Genomic DNA, 21,227 nt, shown 5'->3' on the forward strand with positions numbered 1-21,227 from the left:
GCAGAAAGGTCAGCAGCAGAGAGCCAGGGGCCGCTGGCTCACATCTCAGAAACCCGTCCCACCCTCTGCTCAGCTGATGAGTCTCACTTGCATCAGGCCCTCCGAGATCCAAAGCAGCAGCTATTTGGCAATGCGCACATGCCCCAGGAAAACCCTGCTGTTCTTCTCGCTCCTTCCACTCCCCTCTCAGTAACACCTAGCTTAAAACAAACATTGCGTATTGATTGTGATTCACTACCACAAGCAAAACAAGCAGACTGAATGGGAGGGTGACAGACAGCTCCATGTCCAACACAGCACAACAACTCAGGGGGTCTTGGGAGTTTCCATACGTGTCGGACACCTCATTCACTCCATGAGAACTCGACTGCAACCCTTGAAGGCAGAAGGAGGAATCTAAAACCTGAGTCATCTCAACTTGCCTTCATTTTATTTTGAGCTCTTAGCAGCCAAATTAATTCTAGCTGTAACCACAGAGGGTAAAAATTCAGCAATTTAATGTCCATAATTTCTCAGAAAAGAAGGCTAAAACCTTCGGGCTCTTTTCTTCAAGAAAAAAAGATTGTTTGCCTAATCCGCCTCTATTAACAGTATTTCTCAACCCTATGCAAGGAAAGAGACGAACACAATGAGAGAACATAAAAGTTATTAACAAGAATCCAAAGCTTAGCATAATTTTGACTTGGGAGCAAACCAAATCATTGTGGCAGTGCTGTATCAAGGCAGCCTTGCAATTTTTATTTTCAAGATAAGTAGTCCTTTGATTTAATAACAAGGTTAAGAAATACTACCCTATAAAACAAACGTCCGGAATCATATTTTATGTGCAATGTAACATGATGATATCAAACCTGCTGTCAGTTGGCAAGCTGACGTTCTCATGCAAGTCGTGGAATGCATGGTCACTGCAGCATGTGCGTAAGTAGGTGTTACGATACGTTTGCAAATGGAAATGCCATGTGCCAAAATTAGTTTATTCTACACAGAAAACAGTGCTACTGTGAGCAGGTTTATCCCCTTAAAGTCAGAAAGTACAAGAACAATTGTCTCAAGCTTCTGCACTTCAAGATGAGTCAAGCGATTGTGACTTCTCTGTTACTGAACCACCTCCTAAATAAGTCTTTTGGTGCTACAAGCGGCCAGAGATTTGGGAAGAAGAAAGAGAGCAGAGGGACTGTGTATTTTCTATCACTGACACCACCGCTTCCTCTTCACAAGATGGGCAATTCAGGGTGTTAAACAAAAATCAATCCGCTCCTTCGCTGTTAAAACATTTGACTGTCAGCCATAGGATGAATGTTATCGATTTATAGACGATGTGAAGGATCATGACAGAGAGTGGGGAAAGGATGTGGCACAATTTTAGGCAGGGCTAATGGCTCCGACTGCCTTCGACCACTGAATATGAAGATTGTGGCATACTTTCAAACAACTTCACAGAAAAGCAACATCTGAAAGTACAAATGCAGAAAACTACATGAGGAAATGATGACACTGGAGGTGCTTCCATTCTTCCTCCTTGGTCTATTTACACAAGTCGTGAGCAGCCTCCAAAAGGCATCTGCTCACCATACATCATCTGGTATGCAGACACCATTTCCAGATGTTGAACTGCAGATAAACTATCTTTATACATCTATGTATATAGATACAGATACATATATCTGTATGTATCACATAGATAGACAGATAGGTAATTTTTCAAATCTAGACAGAAAGCTTGTCCATGTGAAAGAGTGTGTAAGGGATAACTTGCCCAGACAGAAAACATGGCAGGGTCTTAAGAATACACTACAACACATTAATGTAATACGTCACTAGCCCTATTTCTTATCATTTCCCAAATAATTATAGCAATATTTTAACAATGTGCTCTTTAAAACTCCTGCAATGAATAAATATTTTTTCTTGAGTGCCACAGTTATATATAGCAAATAATGGTCAAATAACAAAAGCCCGCATGGAGAAGAAAGGATGACTGTGAGACAATAAGATGACAAACAGGTAATTGTTAGTTCCCAGATGATTCAAAAAAACAGAAATAGTACTTACCAGGCATAACACTTTTCATCTGCAAAAGGCATTCCAGCCTAATTACATTCTTACAATTCTCTGTAAAATGATCTGCAACTATTATCCTGTGGTACCAAGGGAGAAGTCACAGGCCAGCAGCTTGGCCAAGAGCAGTGCAGATTTCCAGCCTTCTGCTCAGACCCCATCTCATTTCTTTTCCTGCACCACACCCTGTCACTCAGCTCCCCTGAATGCACCGACTTTGCCTGCTTAACTATATCACCACGACCTTGCAGCCTTGGGAGCCCCACATTTCCATATCCCAGGGAACTGTATAAACACGCTTGAAACACTCACATTTTTCCTCTCATCAAACTAAGCGTCATTTTGTGGATAACAACACATTCGCTCTGTGTTTACAGGAACATGCAACACTTGAGTGAAATGAACAGTCGGAGGAGTGAGGATAGTGCTGAAATTCTCCTTCTGTCAGTTAGCAACACACTTCTTGTTCCATGCCAGCCTGACTGGGATCACCCGAGTCCTTGGAAATGCCGTCAGTTGTGAAAGGCAAGGAAGTTGTTCTTCCGTTACAAAAGAGAAACCCACAACTCTTTTTTTTTTTTGTTTTAAGCAATTGTTCTCAAACTGTTTTGCACTCCTTAAAAGCCCTAAAAGCCCAGCCACAAGGCTGTCACAGCTGGGAAATGCAAACACCTAAAGCATGTGCCTGCAGTCAGATCCAGCGCAGATTAACTATGATGCATTTTATGACTTAAAAAGCGTCAGGAACTTGAAACAGATTTGTAAATAAGGTGGTGAATAACCAACCCTTTTGTATAGATAACTGGTGCCTCATTCATAACTACATAAAAGAAGAAAAGAAAGTGATGGAAATATAAACTGCAATTACCTGCCACAAACTCCAAAATTGCTTTTTGTAGAGTTGTGTTGAACCATGAACACACGGAGTCTTTCCTGACCTTTGCTTAGCCACTGACCCCTCCGGCTGTCCATAGCATCTCTCATTTCTTCTCAGTGGTCACAATGAGCAGATGACCGTACTTGATACACTGCAATAACCTATTGTTAGGTGACCCTGGTGCTCTACCTCATGTTTCTTAGTTTATATTCACAACTCCAAGTTGAAATATCAAGAGCAATAGAAATTTTCTATCCACAACCTTGGAAGTGGCAGTGAGAAGGAAGGTAGAATTGTATGTGACACCTTTAGTTAAAGCCTGCCTGGCACTATAGCCTCAGAAAGTGGAAGTGGGCTTTTAATCTTTTCCTTCCTTAAAATACACAGCATCATGTAAGTCTGATTACAGAGAAAACCGTAACTTTACCCCTCCTCCAGCCGAAGTCTCAGAGAACTTGCCTGTCGAGTATTTGAAAAATGGAGAAGTCACGCAGAAAATTTTATGAAACTAAAAGGCCTTATGCAACCTCCCAAAGACTATCTGCCATAAAGAATGGGCAGAGCTTTCTGAATAACTTGTTCAGCTGACTCACAATGCTCCCCCTGCCTCGCTGCTTCTCACAAAGGAGTCACTGATGTGGCCAAGTGAGGAGTGGGGAAGAGGAAAACCTATTCAGAAATGACCCTCCCAGGACACAAGAAGACCTGTTGGCTAAAGGTGTAGCCCACCATATGCACCAAGGAAAAAAAACAAAAACACCTTGTTATTCAAAGCCAAGCTTTCATTGGGGCAATATCAAAGCGCAGTGGAATTTAAGGAAGTAATCATACTTTTTAAGCTTCAGTTTCCTTGAAACTGTACTAGAGCAATGTGGTTTATGACCGAATACAACTTCCAGATAACAAAAATAAAGAGAAACACCTGACATGCAAGTGCAATGAACAGCGAGTAACATATCTGCTAACAGAGGAAGCACCTGCTAACTGGAATAGCCCAACCAGTTACCGGTTTTCTCTCAACAAGAGGCAATATTCCAAACTAAGTCAGTGACAAAGAAATCAAGGAGATACTCACCGGCAAGCGTATAATCCATATCAAACCCAAAGCACTTTATCTTTTCCATGGCTAAACTTCTGTTTACAAAGACCCTGTAAAGAAAGAAGAAACAAAGCCATAGGTATGAGCATTTTCAACATAATCATATTTTAGAACAAAGGTATTCTGCTTCATATCAGGATGCCTTTTAGCTCAAAATCAGAATATACCTGAAAACAGAGGAAAGTTTCTGTTTTTGCCCTGGGTTCTCCTGAAGCAAAGCCATCACTTTGCAGGGTTACTCTAATTATTGGTATGCTGTCTAAAGACATCCACGCATGCATGCACACACATGGCTTTGCATGTGACCTGCAAAAATTCCTAAGAATAGAAGTGTAAAAGCTCCTGAAGCAGAATTCAGAGTTCAAGTGGAAGCAGAGGATGGAAAGCAATACAATTTGCCTGATTAAAATAAAATATTACGAAGAGATAACAGGGAAAGGAAAAAAAAAGCACATTTCTGTGAATAAACTCAGCTTTTCAACACTCTTTGGAATTACATCTAGAAACTCAAAGCAAAGATCTGTTACCACATTTATATCAATATAATGAACAAACATTTAATATAGCTCTGAAAAACAAATTTTCACCCATAGAAATACATTATTTCTATTATGAGAAATGCTATTTTTATTTGTACTAAAAACTGCAACCCCCCCACAAAAAAAATCACAGAATCACAGAATCGTGTAGGTTGGAAGAGACCTCCAAGATCACCCAGTCCAACCTCTGACCTAATACTAACAAGTCCTCCACTAAACCATATCACTAAGTTCAACATCTAAACGTCAGGAAAAAAAAAAAAAAAAAAACGAAAAAAACCAACCAACTATTCTTTTAATTCCATTTTTACTGTTAATGCTTATTGCAATGAGAATGTAAGCTGCATGCTGCCAGGCGCTTTTTGATCACAACATTTTAATACGCTATATTCAATTTAGTTCAAGTAAATAACACAGCAAAGAAATAGGTCAGGGAATCCAACAAAAGCCTGCTCCAACTACTGCAGGAACTAAGCTGCTTATGTTTCCCCAGAACTTTAAACCCTGCAGCAGGTCTGTAATTCTGCGGGACTTCCCCCACCGGCAGTCCTATCTGAACCCTGCGAATCCGAGTCCCACCGGCACAGCCACGAGCTCGGCTGCGGGACAGGAGCTGAGCTTCTCAATGCTGAGCTCGGCCAGAAATCCCTCGTACTGCTCGAGCCGTGACACCGAGGCAAAAATCCCCTGTATGCGAAAAGGCAGGAGTCCCAGAGCCTCCACCTGTACCCTGATTTCAGCACGTGGAAATTCTGCAAATATTGAGTATCTCCATGGCTCTCAGCAGGGTAATTAGAAACCCAAATCAGCGAGGCGTCTTTGTAGGAGTGACACGGAGGGGCACGAGCAATGGAGATAGTAAATGCAAAAACAAGTCCTCAGATACTCTGCAAAGCCCGCGGAAAGCCTCGGCCGTGCTCGGGGGCAGGTGGCCGGCACGCTGTGCCCCTTCCACCGCCTGTGCCAGTCTGCTGAAGCTCGCGGTTTAGCGGCAAACTGCTCCCATCTAACTCTCACGCTCCTATGCGAGCCGTCTTACCTCATCTCTCACCGATGTGCTCCTTGTTTAGTTTGCAGCAGTCTGATTCATCTACCAGTCTGAATCATGTTACACAATTCCTTAAAAGCTTGCCTAGTACAGATGCAGTTTTGCTTGGATCTGATTTGACTTCAGATGATCATCGTGCCTGAACCGAGCCTTAAAGCACTGTATATCTTCTTGGACAGTGCTATAGAAAACACATCTGTGGCTAATTTAACTAGTCACTGGATATCGTTGTTGTTCCACACAAATCCACTTGGAATAGTTTCTCTGGCAATAGTCTGCTTTACCCCTAACCTTGCACACTCTCTCTGGGAGTCACAGTTTCCTGGCAAACTGCCTGCCTCCAACAATGGGGCTTGTCACCGAGGGGCCAGGGAGGTTAGCGATGACTATCTTTTCTGATAGATTTATGGATTACCTAAACAAGACAAAATTATGGGGGGGAAAAAAAAACAACAAACTGCAAACCAGTAAAGAAAAGCCTTTTGGAAATGAGAGATGGGCTCATAAATCACTAAAATTCGCTCTTGAAATCACTGGCTTTTGAGTAGGTGGAGCAAATTATCCGAATCTGCGGTTTGAATTAGTGATTGTTTGTCTTAACATCTCGATAGCTCTGATTTAGAAGCAGCCAACACAAAATCTTATTTAGCACTAAACGCAGTCCCGTACTTTGTCGAATGAAGATGATTACATTCTATTGCTGCTGATGCCAGGAAGCACTATTTATTATCTAATTCTAGCATATCATTTCTGATCTAATGCTTGTGCAGTTTGTTTCAAAAAGAGAAACTGAAGAAGGAATAACGTACCTCTGGGAAACGCTAGCAACATTTTTTGTCCAACCTGGGGAGTCCAATTTTGTTCTTTCCTTTAGGCTCAGCCCCTGAAGCATAGCTTTCCGTCAAAGCAAAACGCCCAGGCTGCCTGTCCCCCTCTGAACGGGACAGGAATAGGAAGAGAAATTTCAAGAAGCTCAGGAGCCTGGAGAGCGACTCAGAATTGCAACATTTGGGAACGGTTTCCCAAATGAGGACAAAAAACAAGCACTGCTAAGACGGAGCTGAATGCGCTTATAAAAAGGGTAATACGGCGGTGCCTGGGAAAGGCGAAAACAAGGGAGCTGTGACCCAAGAGATCGCTTCCAGTCCAGCGTGCCTATGTTTAGATGATGACGACACCAAACTGACCAAAACCATGAAAAGATCGCTAAGCCTCTGACATTTTTTCATCACTTTACTCTCAGCATATTTACAAGCTGAACCCTGGGAGAAAAAAAAAAAACAAAAACAAAAAACAAAAACCTGCACATGTTGATACTGAAGATCTGGAAAAGTTTCCTGAAGGCAATGAAACAAACAACATCCATTAGCATGTTTTTATTCCAGGACAGGTCTTATGACTAAAACATGAAAATTACTATACCAGCCCTGTCTTGGTAACAGCTGGGGAAGATTGCTCTTTCTCCATCAACTTGTAAATATTGCCTGTGACCTAGAAACCGTATGTGGCAAGGTCTCATCATGCCCCGGCAGTCCGCAGGGCCTGGCAGACCTCAAGGCATCCACCGAGTGATTTGACAGGGCAATTACTTCACCCACCAGTGCTAGAGTGAAACTGATAAAATATTTAAAAAGAAAAAACAACAAACAACAAAAACCTAAACAGGGCTATTGCACAACATGTTCAGGACAGGAAATGAGAACACTTGAATCGATTTAAAGTTGGATATGCAAAGGCAGATTAAATGGCAGACTAAACAGGGGCACGGCAATTGGAAGCAATGTCACTTATCTCGTGCGGGCCCGGCCAGGTATTTGGTTACTTGTAGGTGCTCAGGACCTCAGTTTCAAATCTTGATAAAGGACGACATCTCCCATGCATGGAGCCCTCCAGAAACAAGGGGCTGAGTAGATACTTACAAATAGTTACTCCCAGAAGCTGACCGGCTTAACTTAATTCTGGGGGCTTACTCAAAGTATTAAGTATCTGCAGAATCCTAGAAACTAAAGACAAAAGTTGAAATTAAATCACCAGGAAAGTTTCTGAGAAGGGAAAGGTGCTTCTCAGAAGCTGCAGCCGTAGCCCGGCCCCCCTCTGCTTCAGAGCTGGGCTTGGATCCCACCCGAAGGGAGGCTCGGCCTGATTTCGGGAACACCGCTCTGACGTGTCCATGGGCTAAAAAACGTCATGTTTCCACAGGAGACTCGGTATAGAGAGAAGTGACAGGAGCTCCTAAAGCCTGCGTATTAATAAAAGGTCTAGGGAAGGAGTCAGAATAAGAAGAAAACTAAAAACTAAAGCTAAAATTAGGCACGGAAGTTTTAAGGAATCATTTTCCCACTTGTCACAGTCAGAAATCACACTTTCGCTTCCCTTGGTTTTGTTCTTTTCCATTCAGAAGACAATCATTTTAAGTAGGAGCACCGGAGTTAAAAATTAAGCTGATCTGACCGCTTAACAGCACCGGGCAACACGACAAACCAACCGGGGGCACGGCACGGAAACGCCTCCTGCAGCCCCTGCAGAGGTTGGTGGTGGGCCCAGCTCCTCAGCTCCACACCTGCCTGCATGCAGAGCATCTCCTCCGCCTGGGCACTGCTTTTCTCTTGCCATCACCTGTCCTTTCCCAACCAAAAAGCAAGTTTTAACGTGGGAGGAGACAGAACCTTGGGTCGGGGTGGCTGAGCCCAGCACAGACCTGCACCTTTAGAAAAAAGGAACTTCAGGAGCTGTCTAAGGGAAACCGTGAGGCTAATTTGCTCCCTGAGCTGTTTCTCAAATATTAAACCCTGCAGCTTGGCCACAGCAGAAGGCTCTCAGTGATGACAGTATTTATTTTCTTTTAAGCTCTAAGAATTGTGCTGAATAAGAGAAAAATGCGTTGTATGGCAAAGAAGAAGGAACTGCTGAGCACGCATAAAGGGAGTCACAGAGCCCCGATCTCCTCAGCACTGCAATTCACAGTCCTTTATATTTTTCCAAGTGAACTGATCTCGGTTTTGTTACTGTTCTTGTCAATCAATTCCGAGGCAGGAACCTAAATCCCAGCCCTTCTCAAGTAACACGGGAGAGGAGCACATGCGGAGAGGGAGAAATGTTTTTATTTTGTTGGTGCAAAATCTCAAAGGCGTGCTGTGCCCCGAATGCAATTTCCATGTATAATAGGCGGTAACGTGACCGACAAAATAAACAAAATGCACCAAAATTATACAACTACGGAGGACCTTTGGCACATGGCTCGCAGCTCCTCATGGGCAAGGTTTCTGGAACAGAGCACTTTACAGGGATTTTCAGAACGTGTCCAGAGAGACCTCGCAGCAAAAAGCATTCTTTGTCAGGGGAGTGCGTTTCACTGGAAATTAAATAAATACAAAAGAAACTCGCAGCAGTGCTGAGGGGAAGAGCAAATGCAATGGGAGCTGGCTACGCTTGATTTACATTTGTGCTTAAAAAAAAAAAAAAAAATTGTGGTGGACAGTTGGCCTCGAGCCAGCCATGAAACGGGGACTAACCAGAAGGCTCCGATTCCTGCTTCCTCAAAGTTTAGGCACTTTAGTTAATCTTCACTTTATGGACAACTTCCGTGTTTTAATAAGCAAGGAGAGTTAAAAAGAAACAAGAGGGAACTAAAATGGATTAGCTTTTAATAGCCTCCCATAGCCAAGTTCCCCACAGCCTCTTTAAAAAGACCAGTAATGTAAAAAAAAAAAAAAAAGTAATTATCACACCACTGTTAAGACAACTGGATGTCCTCATTTACCAGTTAGTCCCCAGACGTGTGGTTAGAGGAGACGTCCCACTGCATGACACTGTGGTTCTGATCGCAGGTGTCCTCCTCCAGCGGCAGGCAACTCGGATGAACCCCTCACTGACTTAACCCATCTGGTGTAAACCATATGGGTTACCTTGAGGAAGATACTAGGATATATCAAAACTTTGGGTGCTGGATGCTTTGGGGCCTGTCTTAGAGGGATAAAAAAAAAAATGCTTTAAACTACTAAAAAAGATGTAATCATTCTTTTGCTGAGCCTTGGCTCTTTAGGCAAGTACTGACCATTCCATATATTATTATTTATCATAGCATTTGGGGTTTTTTATTTACGTTAGATCTTCAGAGTTCTCCTTCATTCCTTCTTCAACCGAAGAGGAATATTCTGGCAGGTCAGTAATTGGATTAAGAAGTAGTGTTTGGGCCTGAGATTTATTTAGGCAGATGAAACAGTATCAGATAAGGGACAGAGAAAAAGGACATCAAAGTTTCATGGCCACTTCTAGTAACATTTCCAACATACTGCCTGGCAATTTCTCAAGACTAACCGTCCTTGCACAATTTTAGTGACATAAAAGTGGAAAATCAGGTTACGATTGGAACTGAAGAGTCTGATGAGGCTGTATCCAGAAACACGACTATGACCACTTCCCTCTGAAATTCAGCAGGAATCAGATGGAAGGAGATAGCCTTGGCCATTTCTATTTCCATTGTTTGGGTTTTCTTCCCAGGCAACAGCAAAGTGCCAAGAAGCTCACATATGGATTCCATCCCAAAATAACACCCGTCTGCTCCGTGAAGCTATTAAAGCTGGGGATCATGGGACATTTTCAATGTAATTTCTTTATTATTAATTTGGCAAGTGTTCTGCTTTCTCATAAGCTTGCCCATTCTGCCGCCTTAACACCCCCTCTCCCTCCTCCCTCCGATGTCCAAAGCACTAAAGCAAAATAAATAGAGGCACATGCTGCCCACAGCTCCGCACATGCCCTACACGAGCCCACAGAGGCTGCACAAAGACATATGAGGACAGACCGCAGCCAGCACTGCCTACAGAGCTGCGTCATTTAAAGTCGGATGGAAATACATCACCTACCGGAATGCATCTGATCAGAGAGGTACACAGCATTTTCAGACTAGTAACCATGTTTTTTTCTCATTTGCCACCTGAATCAACTGGTATTATGAAGAGACTTTATATATAGCTACCCAAACAGATAAAGTTTCAAGCCTCTTACCCTAGTCTAGATAACATTTCCAGCTGTTTGCAATCACCAATGATCCAGCATCAGTAAAATGAAGAAACAAGATTAGTAGTGAATATCCCAGAGTTTACAAATTCCAACAAACTAAAATGTACCTTAAATACATATTTAAGCCTAGAAATCAAACCAACCGATTGCTAATCCTTTTGCTTTGTTGTTACTAAAGTATATACCACTGTTTTTTACCCAGGGTCTCAGAGTCCATTAACAGCTTAAATCGCTTAACTCATATTACCGCCAGAAGATGCTTTAAAAGCAAACTGAAGCATGTAAATATGAAGCAACATATTTGAGAGTCTACGAGCAGTCTGCAGCGGAATTAGGATTAGAAATGATGACGCCACATCCCCTGAGCCAGCAAGTAAACAACACTGAGAAAACAAAACTACAACAACAGCAGAAACCCCACGTTCAGGATGAGAAGTCTCAAATTACTTTGATGCAAAACGGCAAAAGCATCCCCAAGTCTGCATGTTTAACAAAAAGGCCATCTCAGCCTTGCTGCCCTGTTAAGCCAAAACCACCGAATAAAAGTAAATGCAAATACCTGTTTCCTGGATCGTGGTAACTGTCAGTAACAAGACTGGATGGCACACCAACTTTTTCCATTATTTGCTTTAACTAGATGTGGTTGCTATTTAAACCCTAAAGAGCTATGTGAGATAATCCAGAGGGTGCCTAGAAGTGCTCACTCCGAGTTAAAAAATAGACACTAGGGCAATTTGGTGGCTTGGAGTCAACCTAGTTCTTGCCTAATTACAATCACGTTAAATGACAGTACTCCTCCAGAACAAATGACCTACTGATTATCCTCTACCCGGAAAAGTCAACAAGCACTGCACGAGGGAGGTGGCCTCACAACCACACACACGCAGGAAAAGCCACCTACCAGCCACGCATCCCTTTTATTTCCGAATTAAAACGTATGTTGCCAATAGTGCAGCGATGCGGTATCCTCTTACCAATGACCTCTTCTAGAGAATGAATAACATTTAGCTTGTATATTAATTCATCTTTAGACCTCACCTCCTGCAGGCGCCAGCAGTGTTGTATAACTAGGTTTGTGGATGAGAGTAACACCAGCCAACTTAAAGTCTTAGTTAAGTGATCAGAAATACCCTGGCAAGACTAAACCACCACTTCTCCTCCCCTAAAGATTCTTCTAATTCTTGATTTTGCTTATGTAGTCCTTGAACTCCACAGCACAGCAGGCACATTCGTGTTCTCAAGCTCTTTACTTCCTCGAGAACCTCAACGCTCTCATTTCTTAAGCAGCTATACAAATTGATCCAAACACCAAGGAAAAACCTGGGGAGGAAAGCAGCTCTAAATATTGATTTTGAACATTCATGCCTATGGCATTCACACATGATTCTGATATAGTCACTATCCTCTGAGTCACTACACCAGTTGAACCAGTCTCAACTGGGATTTCTGCCAACAGTGTTGAACATCCATCCATCAGGTATGATGTAGTAAGAAGTGCAACACGTGAAAAAAACAGATTCCCGGTTTGAACAACCACAATAAAATATGACAACTAGAATGGCATCTTCAGAGCTCATTTTTTTTAAAGTTTTTCAAAAGTTTAATGCCCATGAGCACATTTTCTTTAAGGTAAATTATTTTGCTTTCATTGGAAACTTTTCCCTGTATTTTATGCTGCTTCAACACTTACAACTCAAGCATATCAAATCTGCTCTACTTCATGAGAACCAGAAAGTGGAATCGATTTGGTTGAACTATCTCCACTGGTATTTAAGTAAGCATGAAGTAAACAAACAACGACACAATTTTTTACCATTTCACACTTCAGCAGTTGGAAAATCCCAATGAATGACTTTGAGCCCAAGTGGGCCTCCATCATTGGTATCAAAAGCTAGCCCCAGTTATGCTTATCTGTAAATGTGGCACTGCTGCCGAGCCCTTCCAGCCTTCCAAAATCACTGAAACCAGCTTAAAAGTTAAAAAATAAATAAATTAATAGCTTTAAATTCAATTATCTCTTTTGTTTGTTTGTGTTCCTAAGTCACTGTGGATTCATGCTTTCAAGTTTTTTTTTTAGCTGCTAGGATAAGAAGAGAGAAAGACAAACAGAGACTGAAAGAGAAACAGAGGGAAAGAAAGAGGAAGAGAAAGGAAGGATTCAAACATTCACATGATTCCAGCTACCAGTGCTTTACAACATCTAACAAACTAATGCAGGTCTGACAACAAAATTGAAAGATTTACTAGTAGTACACAAAACGTCTTATGAATCTTGACACAATACCTTTTATCTTTTTAATAAAATTGACAGTTTTTCAACAATATCCAAGAATCAGAGCAAACTGGGATCTTACTGAAACAACTTTATGTCCTAGAAGTGATGGCTGTGACAAGCATATACATTCTCCACGTGAACAATTAATAAAACACTAAAAAATAAAATATAAAACAAGAGAAATAACTTCGTTCCTACTCTGTCATGTTAAGTCGGAATTTGTTTTTTAAGTAACAATACATCTGTTAGCACTAAGATCACAAAAAAATACCAGAAATAGAAATCTGACAACACTGCCTCTGGAATGAGGTTGTTTCAGATTCTTACGATACTGGATTATCAAAATAACTCCCATGAAACTGGTACACCAAAGCCATTAATAGCCCAGATTTATACTACAGTCTTGGCATCAGGTTCTCTCATTCTCTCTCTCTTGATCCCTCCCTCCCTCCCTCTTTTAAAGAGGATAGCAATTTCAAAATGAAAATATGCCTCCCCTTAATGTATTTCAAATGTTGTGCTTTCCATTAGAATTTGAAGAGCTAGCAACATTTCTGCTCAATCTGTTTTGAATAAGACATTTCTATGTGCTACGACAGTATATTTAAACTGTGAAAGAGGCTGATTTCAGACTATCAGATCCCAGCTCGTCTTGATAAACCCTCCTTTATATGAATGCATTGTCATTTACCACAGGGAAAGTAAAGATTTCTTACACGAGTAAGGGTTAACATGATGAGGACTTCAATGTGTGAGCTCTTAAGGACAAGTACGGCTTCCCTTGGACTTTGTACTACATTTAGCAAACCGTCAGCACCTAACTATAATAAATGCTGAGAAAATATTTAGGAAATAAATAAAAAGGCCTTACTCTGACTTAATTCACTTCAGTCCAAATCAGGAGTAACACTACTAAAGTCCTAGGTAAAATTATGACACAAAGGGAAACCCGTCAATGACTGCAACAAGGTTAAGATTTTTGCCAGGGAATGGTATAATCTCTCTTTACATGCTATTTATAGCTGCATTCATTAGGAGTTTTCATATCTTGACAAACCAGCTGACACCAAGAGACTCAAATAATGTCACCACTTAAGACATGCGCCCAAACATTATTCACTGAAAACTGGAAAGCTTCAGAAATGTATCACAGGATCCATTACTTAGCCTTAGACATTGCAACTTGCACAACCTGGCCTATCATATGATGCTAAGGCGTTTTTCTCTAATTAGAACCCATTTGGAGAATCAGAGATATCTAACACTTCCAAAACACTTCCTCAGAAATACCACCACGTATGAATCACAAATGCAACACGGCATTTAAAGCATGAGGTTCGGAAAGTTGACTTTTTCTATTTCTGTATCAGACTTGCATCTCCCCATCTCCTGATGACTACACTCTGATTATCATAATGCATGACTTCTCAATTTAAACAAGCCAAACTTTGAAGATACACCTCCCACAAACAGAACACTGACAATTACTAGGTCCTGTTGTTTTTAATGCCACAATGGCCCAGACATGTGATGAGAACGCAGATGGCATCCATCTTATGCTTGAGGCCACAGGCCTTGGGAGATGTGGGCTGAATTCTTGGCTCAACCAAACATCCAACGTAAGCTTGTGAAAACAATCTCGTCTCTGTATTTTGATTCCAAAATGATAAAATGACAGCAATAACATTTCTTTTATTCCGCAATCTTGTTTATTTAGACTGTAATTTATTTTTTTTTCACAGCAAAGGTGGTTTTAGGCACACCTACCAGAGAAAAGGAGGCTGAGATCTTACTTGCTACTTATGTGCTACTGTGGTGCACACAATTAACCATGATAGATATAACCCTCAAACACTTAATTGCTGCTCCCATTTAATTTCTTAAGTCTTTTTTTTTTTTGGTGTGCATTCCAGCGTCTAGGCTCATGCTCTCTCAGTTTGTAGTGCAATAATTACTATAATGTGTCTGCCACCTAGTCTTTCTTGACTTCAAAGTTTAATCTCAAGTTAATTTTGGGGATAGAAGCTTTCAACTGCATTAAGAAAGCACACCCTCACTTGCTCTGGCACACGTACCTCAACTCTCCTGTTTTTCATTCCTGCAGGCAACTACTGTACTATCTTTTAAAATATTTTCTAACACTTTTGCAAGGAAGGTGGGAATGACCTTTCTGTTTCTACCAGCAAGTAAGAAACAACAAGAAATGTGTTTTTTATGTGTAGCTTATTTCCCTCTCTCTCAGCAGTTTAGCTGTGGAGTTACACGCAAGACTTACCGGTGATAGGCTTCCCGGCGGTACTTTTTCAGAGCATGCCCATCCATGTTTGCAGGGAGATCGGCTGCATTCTGGAGTCGGTCGCTCCACGAGGTTGTCATCTTTAAACACTTATTTATTTCTGAAAGAGTCAGAAAAGAAAAGCTTGCTCAAGTTCAAGATCTGTTTCACCAGCAAGTTGTCTGTTTCCTGGTGCTGAGACGCAATGCTACTCAGGAAGTCTTGCAAAGTGCCCAGTGGGATGAGCTTTGTTTGCAGGTCAACCAAGATGCCTTCCTCTGAGATATTAGATGAGATAGGGAGTCAAATCAGAGCAGGGAGGGCTTTTCCACATGGCTGGAACTGCTAAGACATTCCTATCCATCATGGTGAAAATGCATTTTGAAACAGAGACCTTGTTTACATTGCTGAAAAGGCATTTTCTTTACCTTAGAGTTACTCTAAGTATCCAGGAGGGATAGCTGGTGGACAACCTACCCTTTACACATGAGATAAATCACGCAAGGTAAACCCTACAAACCCCACTGTGACCGACCTTGCCACATGTACCATGGTAAAAACAAAGAGCCTTGTCTCTGGCTTTGTTTCTCATCTGATCTCTCGGCAAAGACAATGCTTCGGACTGATGCCAAATTAGCAGAAGCAATTGGAAAGGAAGTAGATTATCTTTCAGCCTCTGCAGCTCAGCCCCATTCAGGCAGAGCAAGAACCTGCTGCAAAGCTGCATTCAGCAGCGCATCTTCACCAACGCCCGCACCCCTTTGCAAGAACCAGTTGTGAAAACTAAACCAGCAAGCAGGCTTTTGCTGCAGGAAGGCCCTGCAGTGAGGCAACACTCGGTGGGGTTCCTCTCCCACTGGTGCACTGGGACGTCCTGCTCTTCCCCTCCATCCAGACACGTGCCCTGCTGTGCCCCTGGCATGGGGTCCTGTGATTAAGCAGCCCCGCGGTGAGACCGAGCAGCCCAAATCCTCAGCCACCAACACTACATGACCAAAGCAAACAGTCGCTCAGCCTGCCACAAGACCATCAGAGCCAGGGCAGAGAACGGGGTGGGAGACACATCCCACGGTTACCCCGAATTAGGCACAGCACGAAGAACTGCGGTCCTGCGCAACGCACGCAACTGCCAGACCGCAGGGCTTGCCTTGTTTGCTCTTCCTTAGAAGAAACAAAGCCACCCACGGGCTACACGGGTAATGATACCACTTCTAGACACCTTTAAAGATGACGGCCCTCGTCCTACAGAAGGGGAACGAGGTGATTTCAGCAGAGAGGAGAGCACAGTGTGTGTCCAAATTACTGTCGGTAGTCACCGCGCTTGCGGCGGTCACAGGCGTGCTTGCTCTCCTAGAGGAAATCTGTATCATTTTTTAGTTTTAAATTTGATTAAAGACCAACAGTTGTGATTGCTAGAGCATCTGTCAGTGCACTTGCCTACTATTTGTTGGTCATAAAAATCAAACAGAAGGCAAATAGCTTGGCTGTAAAGAATATGTTCCTCCCTCCCCCTGCATTCTCTGCTCGTCTCCCAGTTACTAGAACCAACGTTTACAAACCCATCTGATGCCACATCCTAAAGGTCACCAAATTTAGGCCCTGGCAGGCAGCCGAAGGGGCGGCATTCCTGAGCTGAGAGCTCTCTGCGGCCGGTTCCCTGCGGCACCCCGGGGAGAGGAGGTCACCACAGCCGGAGGGCCGTGGGGCGACTTCCACAACAGGGCATGCAGGGAGAAGCGGCTTTTAAAATAGCCCGGGCGCAGGCCACTAAGGGCTTCCAAGTAATTACCAGCTATGCAAGCCATGCCCAAAGGCAGATGGAAGGCAGGCTGCAAGCACCAACCTGTTCCACTGGAAAGGCCGGGCACGGCGCCTGCGGCACAGCCCGGCAGGGCTGCAGTGGCCCTGCTGGAGCAGAGGACTCGGGCAGCAATGTTGTGCACGAGGGCAGGCTCCAGGGCAGCACATGAGGCAAAGCAGGGGTCTACCGTGACCCCAAGACTGCAGCCTCAGAAAGGGTTTGTGTCTGCAGGGGTGGAAAATCGGCTAACCCGTGAACCACGTTTCAAGATGGTCCCGATCATCACCACCCTGGTCTTACCTGGAGCCGTTGTAAAGCTACCGACTTTGAGCTGGGGATTCACATCCAAAAGACACACACGTTCAAGGGGAAAGCTAAACAGCTCTGAAAAAAATGTAGCATGGTTGGTCATGAGACCCTTAGACAGGTCTGGATCTCGGTCTGCTCGCTGAAAGAAGCCTGAGCACAGCTACACACCACGTAGCAGGGCTCCACTACACTCCTCACCCAGTCACACACGTCTCGAGATTTGAAGATTTACACCCACAGCCAAAGGCAGAGCCTTTCCGTCATGCTAGCTGCTTCCCACTCCGTCTGCTTCCCATCACAACGCATTAGGCAGAGACTGTCACACAGACACTGGGGCAGGACTGCACCCAACGTCCATCCGTGCCAGACATCTGAGAGTTCCCCAACAGCACCTTGCAAAGCATCCTAAAATCCAGATGGCAGAACCGTAGCAGGTTACCTTTGATAATAGCATCGCTTCTAAAATGAGGAGTCGGTGAAGCAGTCTGAGCCTCGTGTGAAGAAACCCTTTTCTACCACAGGAGAAATCAGACAGCATGCTGCGTGTGCTTGGAATCAAAAATCGGAGCCTTGAGGAAACCACAAAAATCTGAGTTTCCATAGTTAAGCAAGAAAGGCCCGAATTATTTTAATGTTCCAGCAGTATTTTGCTGTCGCTGTGATGAAGAGGGTTCAAAGGGAGGACAAGGTTTGTAGACAGAGGCAATGTCTTTTATTAGACCAACTGGTATGGCTGGAAAAAATAGACAAGCCCTTGGGCATACGAGCTTGTCTAAATTTTCAAACTCTATCGGTTGCTCTATTAAAAGATATTACCTCTGCCTTCAAGCTTTGCGGATTTATTTATTAAAACTGTTGTTTTAATGTCCGCATAGCCTAAAATAAAAGAGTCTAATGCTGAAGTTTTGTGTTACGTAAACTCAAAGGCACTCTCGCAGCTTAGCAGGCTCCACTGGCACTCCAACAACAGCTTCCTGCTCTGAAATAAAACACTAACAACTTACAAAAGATATTGTGAGGCCTTTTCCCCACCCAGAAACCTTACTCACGCAAGAAGTCTCACTGACTTGAATGAAATTCTTCCGGTGCTTCAGAGGTACAACGAGCCTACCTGAGCGGGTATGAGACACGGGACCTGATCCCTGAACACAAATATTCCTCCTCACCGGGGTGCCAAACACAGAGAAAAACAAGAAGGGCTGATTCACTACATACACTTGTAAGCCACTGGAATAAACATCTAAGAGAGCAGGCAGCCAGCCAGGCAAGATTCTCAACTCCGAGCAACTGAAATACGATGCATCTTTCTTTAGTTACAAATCTATTTTTGAAATCAATAATCTGTAAATAGCTTCACATAAAAATAGAAATCTTTACATAGATGAAGCATGTCAGAACACCTCCCCGTAATTTATTGCAAACACGCGCCTTGCTAGTGCCATCTTAATTAAACATCTGATAGCACTTACGGTACAGGGCTCATTTTGAAGAAGTATTTAAAAACTCCGAGCTACAATGCAGCACGCATGCTTCTGTCCAAAAGAACATGACGTTTTTAACATACATTTTGTAATAAATTCATTTGCTTATCACATGGATAAGGTATTTATCCATAGTGTATATTCTTCATACACTCATACACGTGAGATAACATGCCCAGAAGCATTCCCCTTCAAGAGTTTTATTAGTTATTTTTCTTATCTTTTCTTGGCCAATAGATGGTTAGAAATTTCTGTATCTGCTAACACCTCGTGTTCAGGTAAAATGCGCTGCCCGTATTTTTTTCTGAGTCTGTTTTCAACACTTTGACGATACGATGCCAAATCAGAGGCATACACGCTAAAACGTAGGGATAAACAACACAGCAGTGACAATCCCACTTTTTCCAGGATACTGTCCAAGAGCTCGTACAGCAGAAAACAAACCCATGGCTATAACCAGTGCCAAGGCACCGATCTACCCTCTCCTCACACATTCTGCTTCAGGAATCCTTGCCAGCACGACCCGCACACGTACACGCACGTGGGCACGGCGAACGGAGACAGAAATGATCACACCTAAGGTTTGGTACCTAAAGGCTTTGCGTCCAGCCCGAGGCAGTGATGCCCAGACCCCCTGGTGCCTTTGCCAAGCTCTCAGCCGTTCCTCGCCCCCTGCTGCAAAGCTGCTCCAGCCCAGGTGGCTTGGGGGGTTCTCAGCAAGTAGGGAGTGAATGAACTGTTTGTTGTGAGCTTGTTTCACTCTACCTGCTCTGTGTACGCTCACCACCGTGCCATGCAGGAGCTCTCCCCAGAGGTGATGAATCGGTCTACTGCGCTCCACCCTGCGCCTTGCCTGGCTGAGGGGTCCTTCCTGCCTCTCCTCCAAGGGACTCGGGGCACCCAGGGATGCGTAGAGCACTCGGAGGCCCAGCTGGCAGCACAGGAGAGTGAATGTCAAACGCTCCCCAAGCTCCAGCTCAGGGCGTCACAAACACGCTGAAGCACATGGCAAACTACCAAGGCGTTCCAGGGCTGCTAGGAGGCAAGGTAACACAGAACTTCCAGAACTAAAGATGCCAACTCAGGAGAAGAAAAAAATCCAGTAGGTGGCGGTTCTGAAACCCAGGGGAGCTATTCATGCGAGCCGCATACCGAAATCTCGACTCATGCTCTGCTTAGGAAGAACAATACAGAGAAATGGGTGGAGGACTCCCCAGTATGTATTTAAATGTTTCCGATAACCCAGAGCCACCAGGTCCCAGATGCACAGAAGTCAGCGTGATCACAGAGTCAGGGAGAGCCAACAAACCAAGCTCTGGACAACAGGATAAACCGCTCCTTTGGCTCCTGCCAGTACAGCGTAAAAAAAGGAAAAAAAAAAAAAAAAAAGTCTTGTGACAAAGCAATTTGCAAAATTTGGTGGAGAGCTTTTGGAGAGCTAAGGACAACGTAAAGGTGGTTTTTAAAAGTGTAACAGGAACAAGAAAAATCCTACCAGTGGAGCAGAAGCATTATAGAGCAGAGATGAGGAATATTGTAGAAGGGACAGAATTCTTCACAAGATATTTCTAGTTTGCATTTAATAAAAAGGATGATAATGCCAGGCAGGCATTAAACCCCTAATGAGACAAAGTGCTTCCCATTCATTTTGCAAACAAAGGGAACATTAAACAATACACAACAGACATGAACATTTTTAATAAGCCAGTCTGATAAAATCTCCCCAGGAACCCTAAAATAATTAACTGAATGTATTTCAGGCTACGTCAGCTTTACCTGATGCCAAACCTAGGAAATGGGAAATGCAGTGAAAATGGCAATGCTGGATTCAATTAGCGAAGAATTAGAAGACAAAAACAAATCGATCTCAGTCAAAGTACCAATAACACTATGTATCTAGTTCACATCTACAAATTTTGGGGAATTACGTGTACCTGCACACAGCAAGGGTTCCAAAGCAGTAGACTTCTGATGCGCTCCAAGCTGCAGGGATGGCATGGATGCCGAATGATGCTCCCGTCTGCCTCTGATCCGCAGCCCCACGTGCCAGCCCTAGCTGGGAGCTCAGACACACAGCTCCTTCCTCTCCCCCCCAGCTCCGGGACGACAGTTCAAACCTCTCTGTGCTACTGCCAGCACTGCTGCTTAGCAGCCAGTGGCAAATTGTTTCCAAAAGGCGTTTTCAATTAGTGATGCTTTTGGAAAATTAGTATGTCCTTGACTTGAAATGTCTGGCAATGCTGGAAAGCCCTCGGTTTCCAAATATAAGTAGCGATGTCTGTAAATGATCTAAGCCAGAAAATTCCCCTTTTTTTCCTCTTTGTGCCTAAAGGTAAGTTCTTCATTCGAAGAACTTCCACTTCTGGGTGGCCACCTCTCTGACGTGGTGACTTCAGGTTCATGATGGCAGGAAAGGACAAAATACTCTCTTCCTATTAGAAAA

At 43.3% G+C, this 21,227-nt stretch overlaps 1 protein-coding gene across 5 annotated transcripts in view; it reads right to left on the bottom strand.

Annotated features, from left to right (window-relative positions):
* Positions 1 to 21,227, bottom strand: part of NT5C2 (5'-nucleotidase, cytosolic II) — a 58,749-nt gene that overhangs the window by 24,972 nt on the left and 12,550 nt on the right. For 2 of the 5 annotated variants that reach the window (XM_083845021.1, XM_083845022.1), the window contains 2 exons: positions 15,194 to 15,314; positions 4,011 to 4,084 (listed from right to left, as the gene is read on the bottom strand). In XM_083845021.1, the coding sequence (XP_083701147.1) occupies positions 4,011 to 4,084; positions 15,194 to 15,294 (175 nt within the window). In that variant the 5' untranslated portion in view covers positions 15,295 to 15,314. Of the gene's footprint in view, positions 1 to 4,010; positions 4,085 to 5,612; positions 5,786 to 6,430; positions 6,529 to 15,193; positions 15,315 to 21,227 lie in introns of those variants that run through there. The other 3 variants (XM_083845023.1, XM_083845024.1, XM_083845025.1) reach the window with 3 other exon arrangements.

The sequence above is a fragment of the Anser anser genome, assembly GCF_964211835.1.
Source record: "Anser anser genome assembly, chromosome: 7".
Classification (NCBI taxonomy): domain Eukaryota; kingdom Metazoa; phylum Chordata; class Aves; order Anseriformes; family Anatidae; genus Anser; species Anser anser.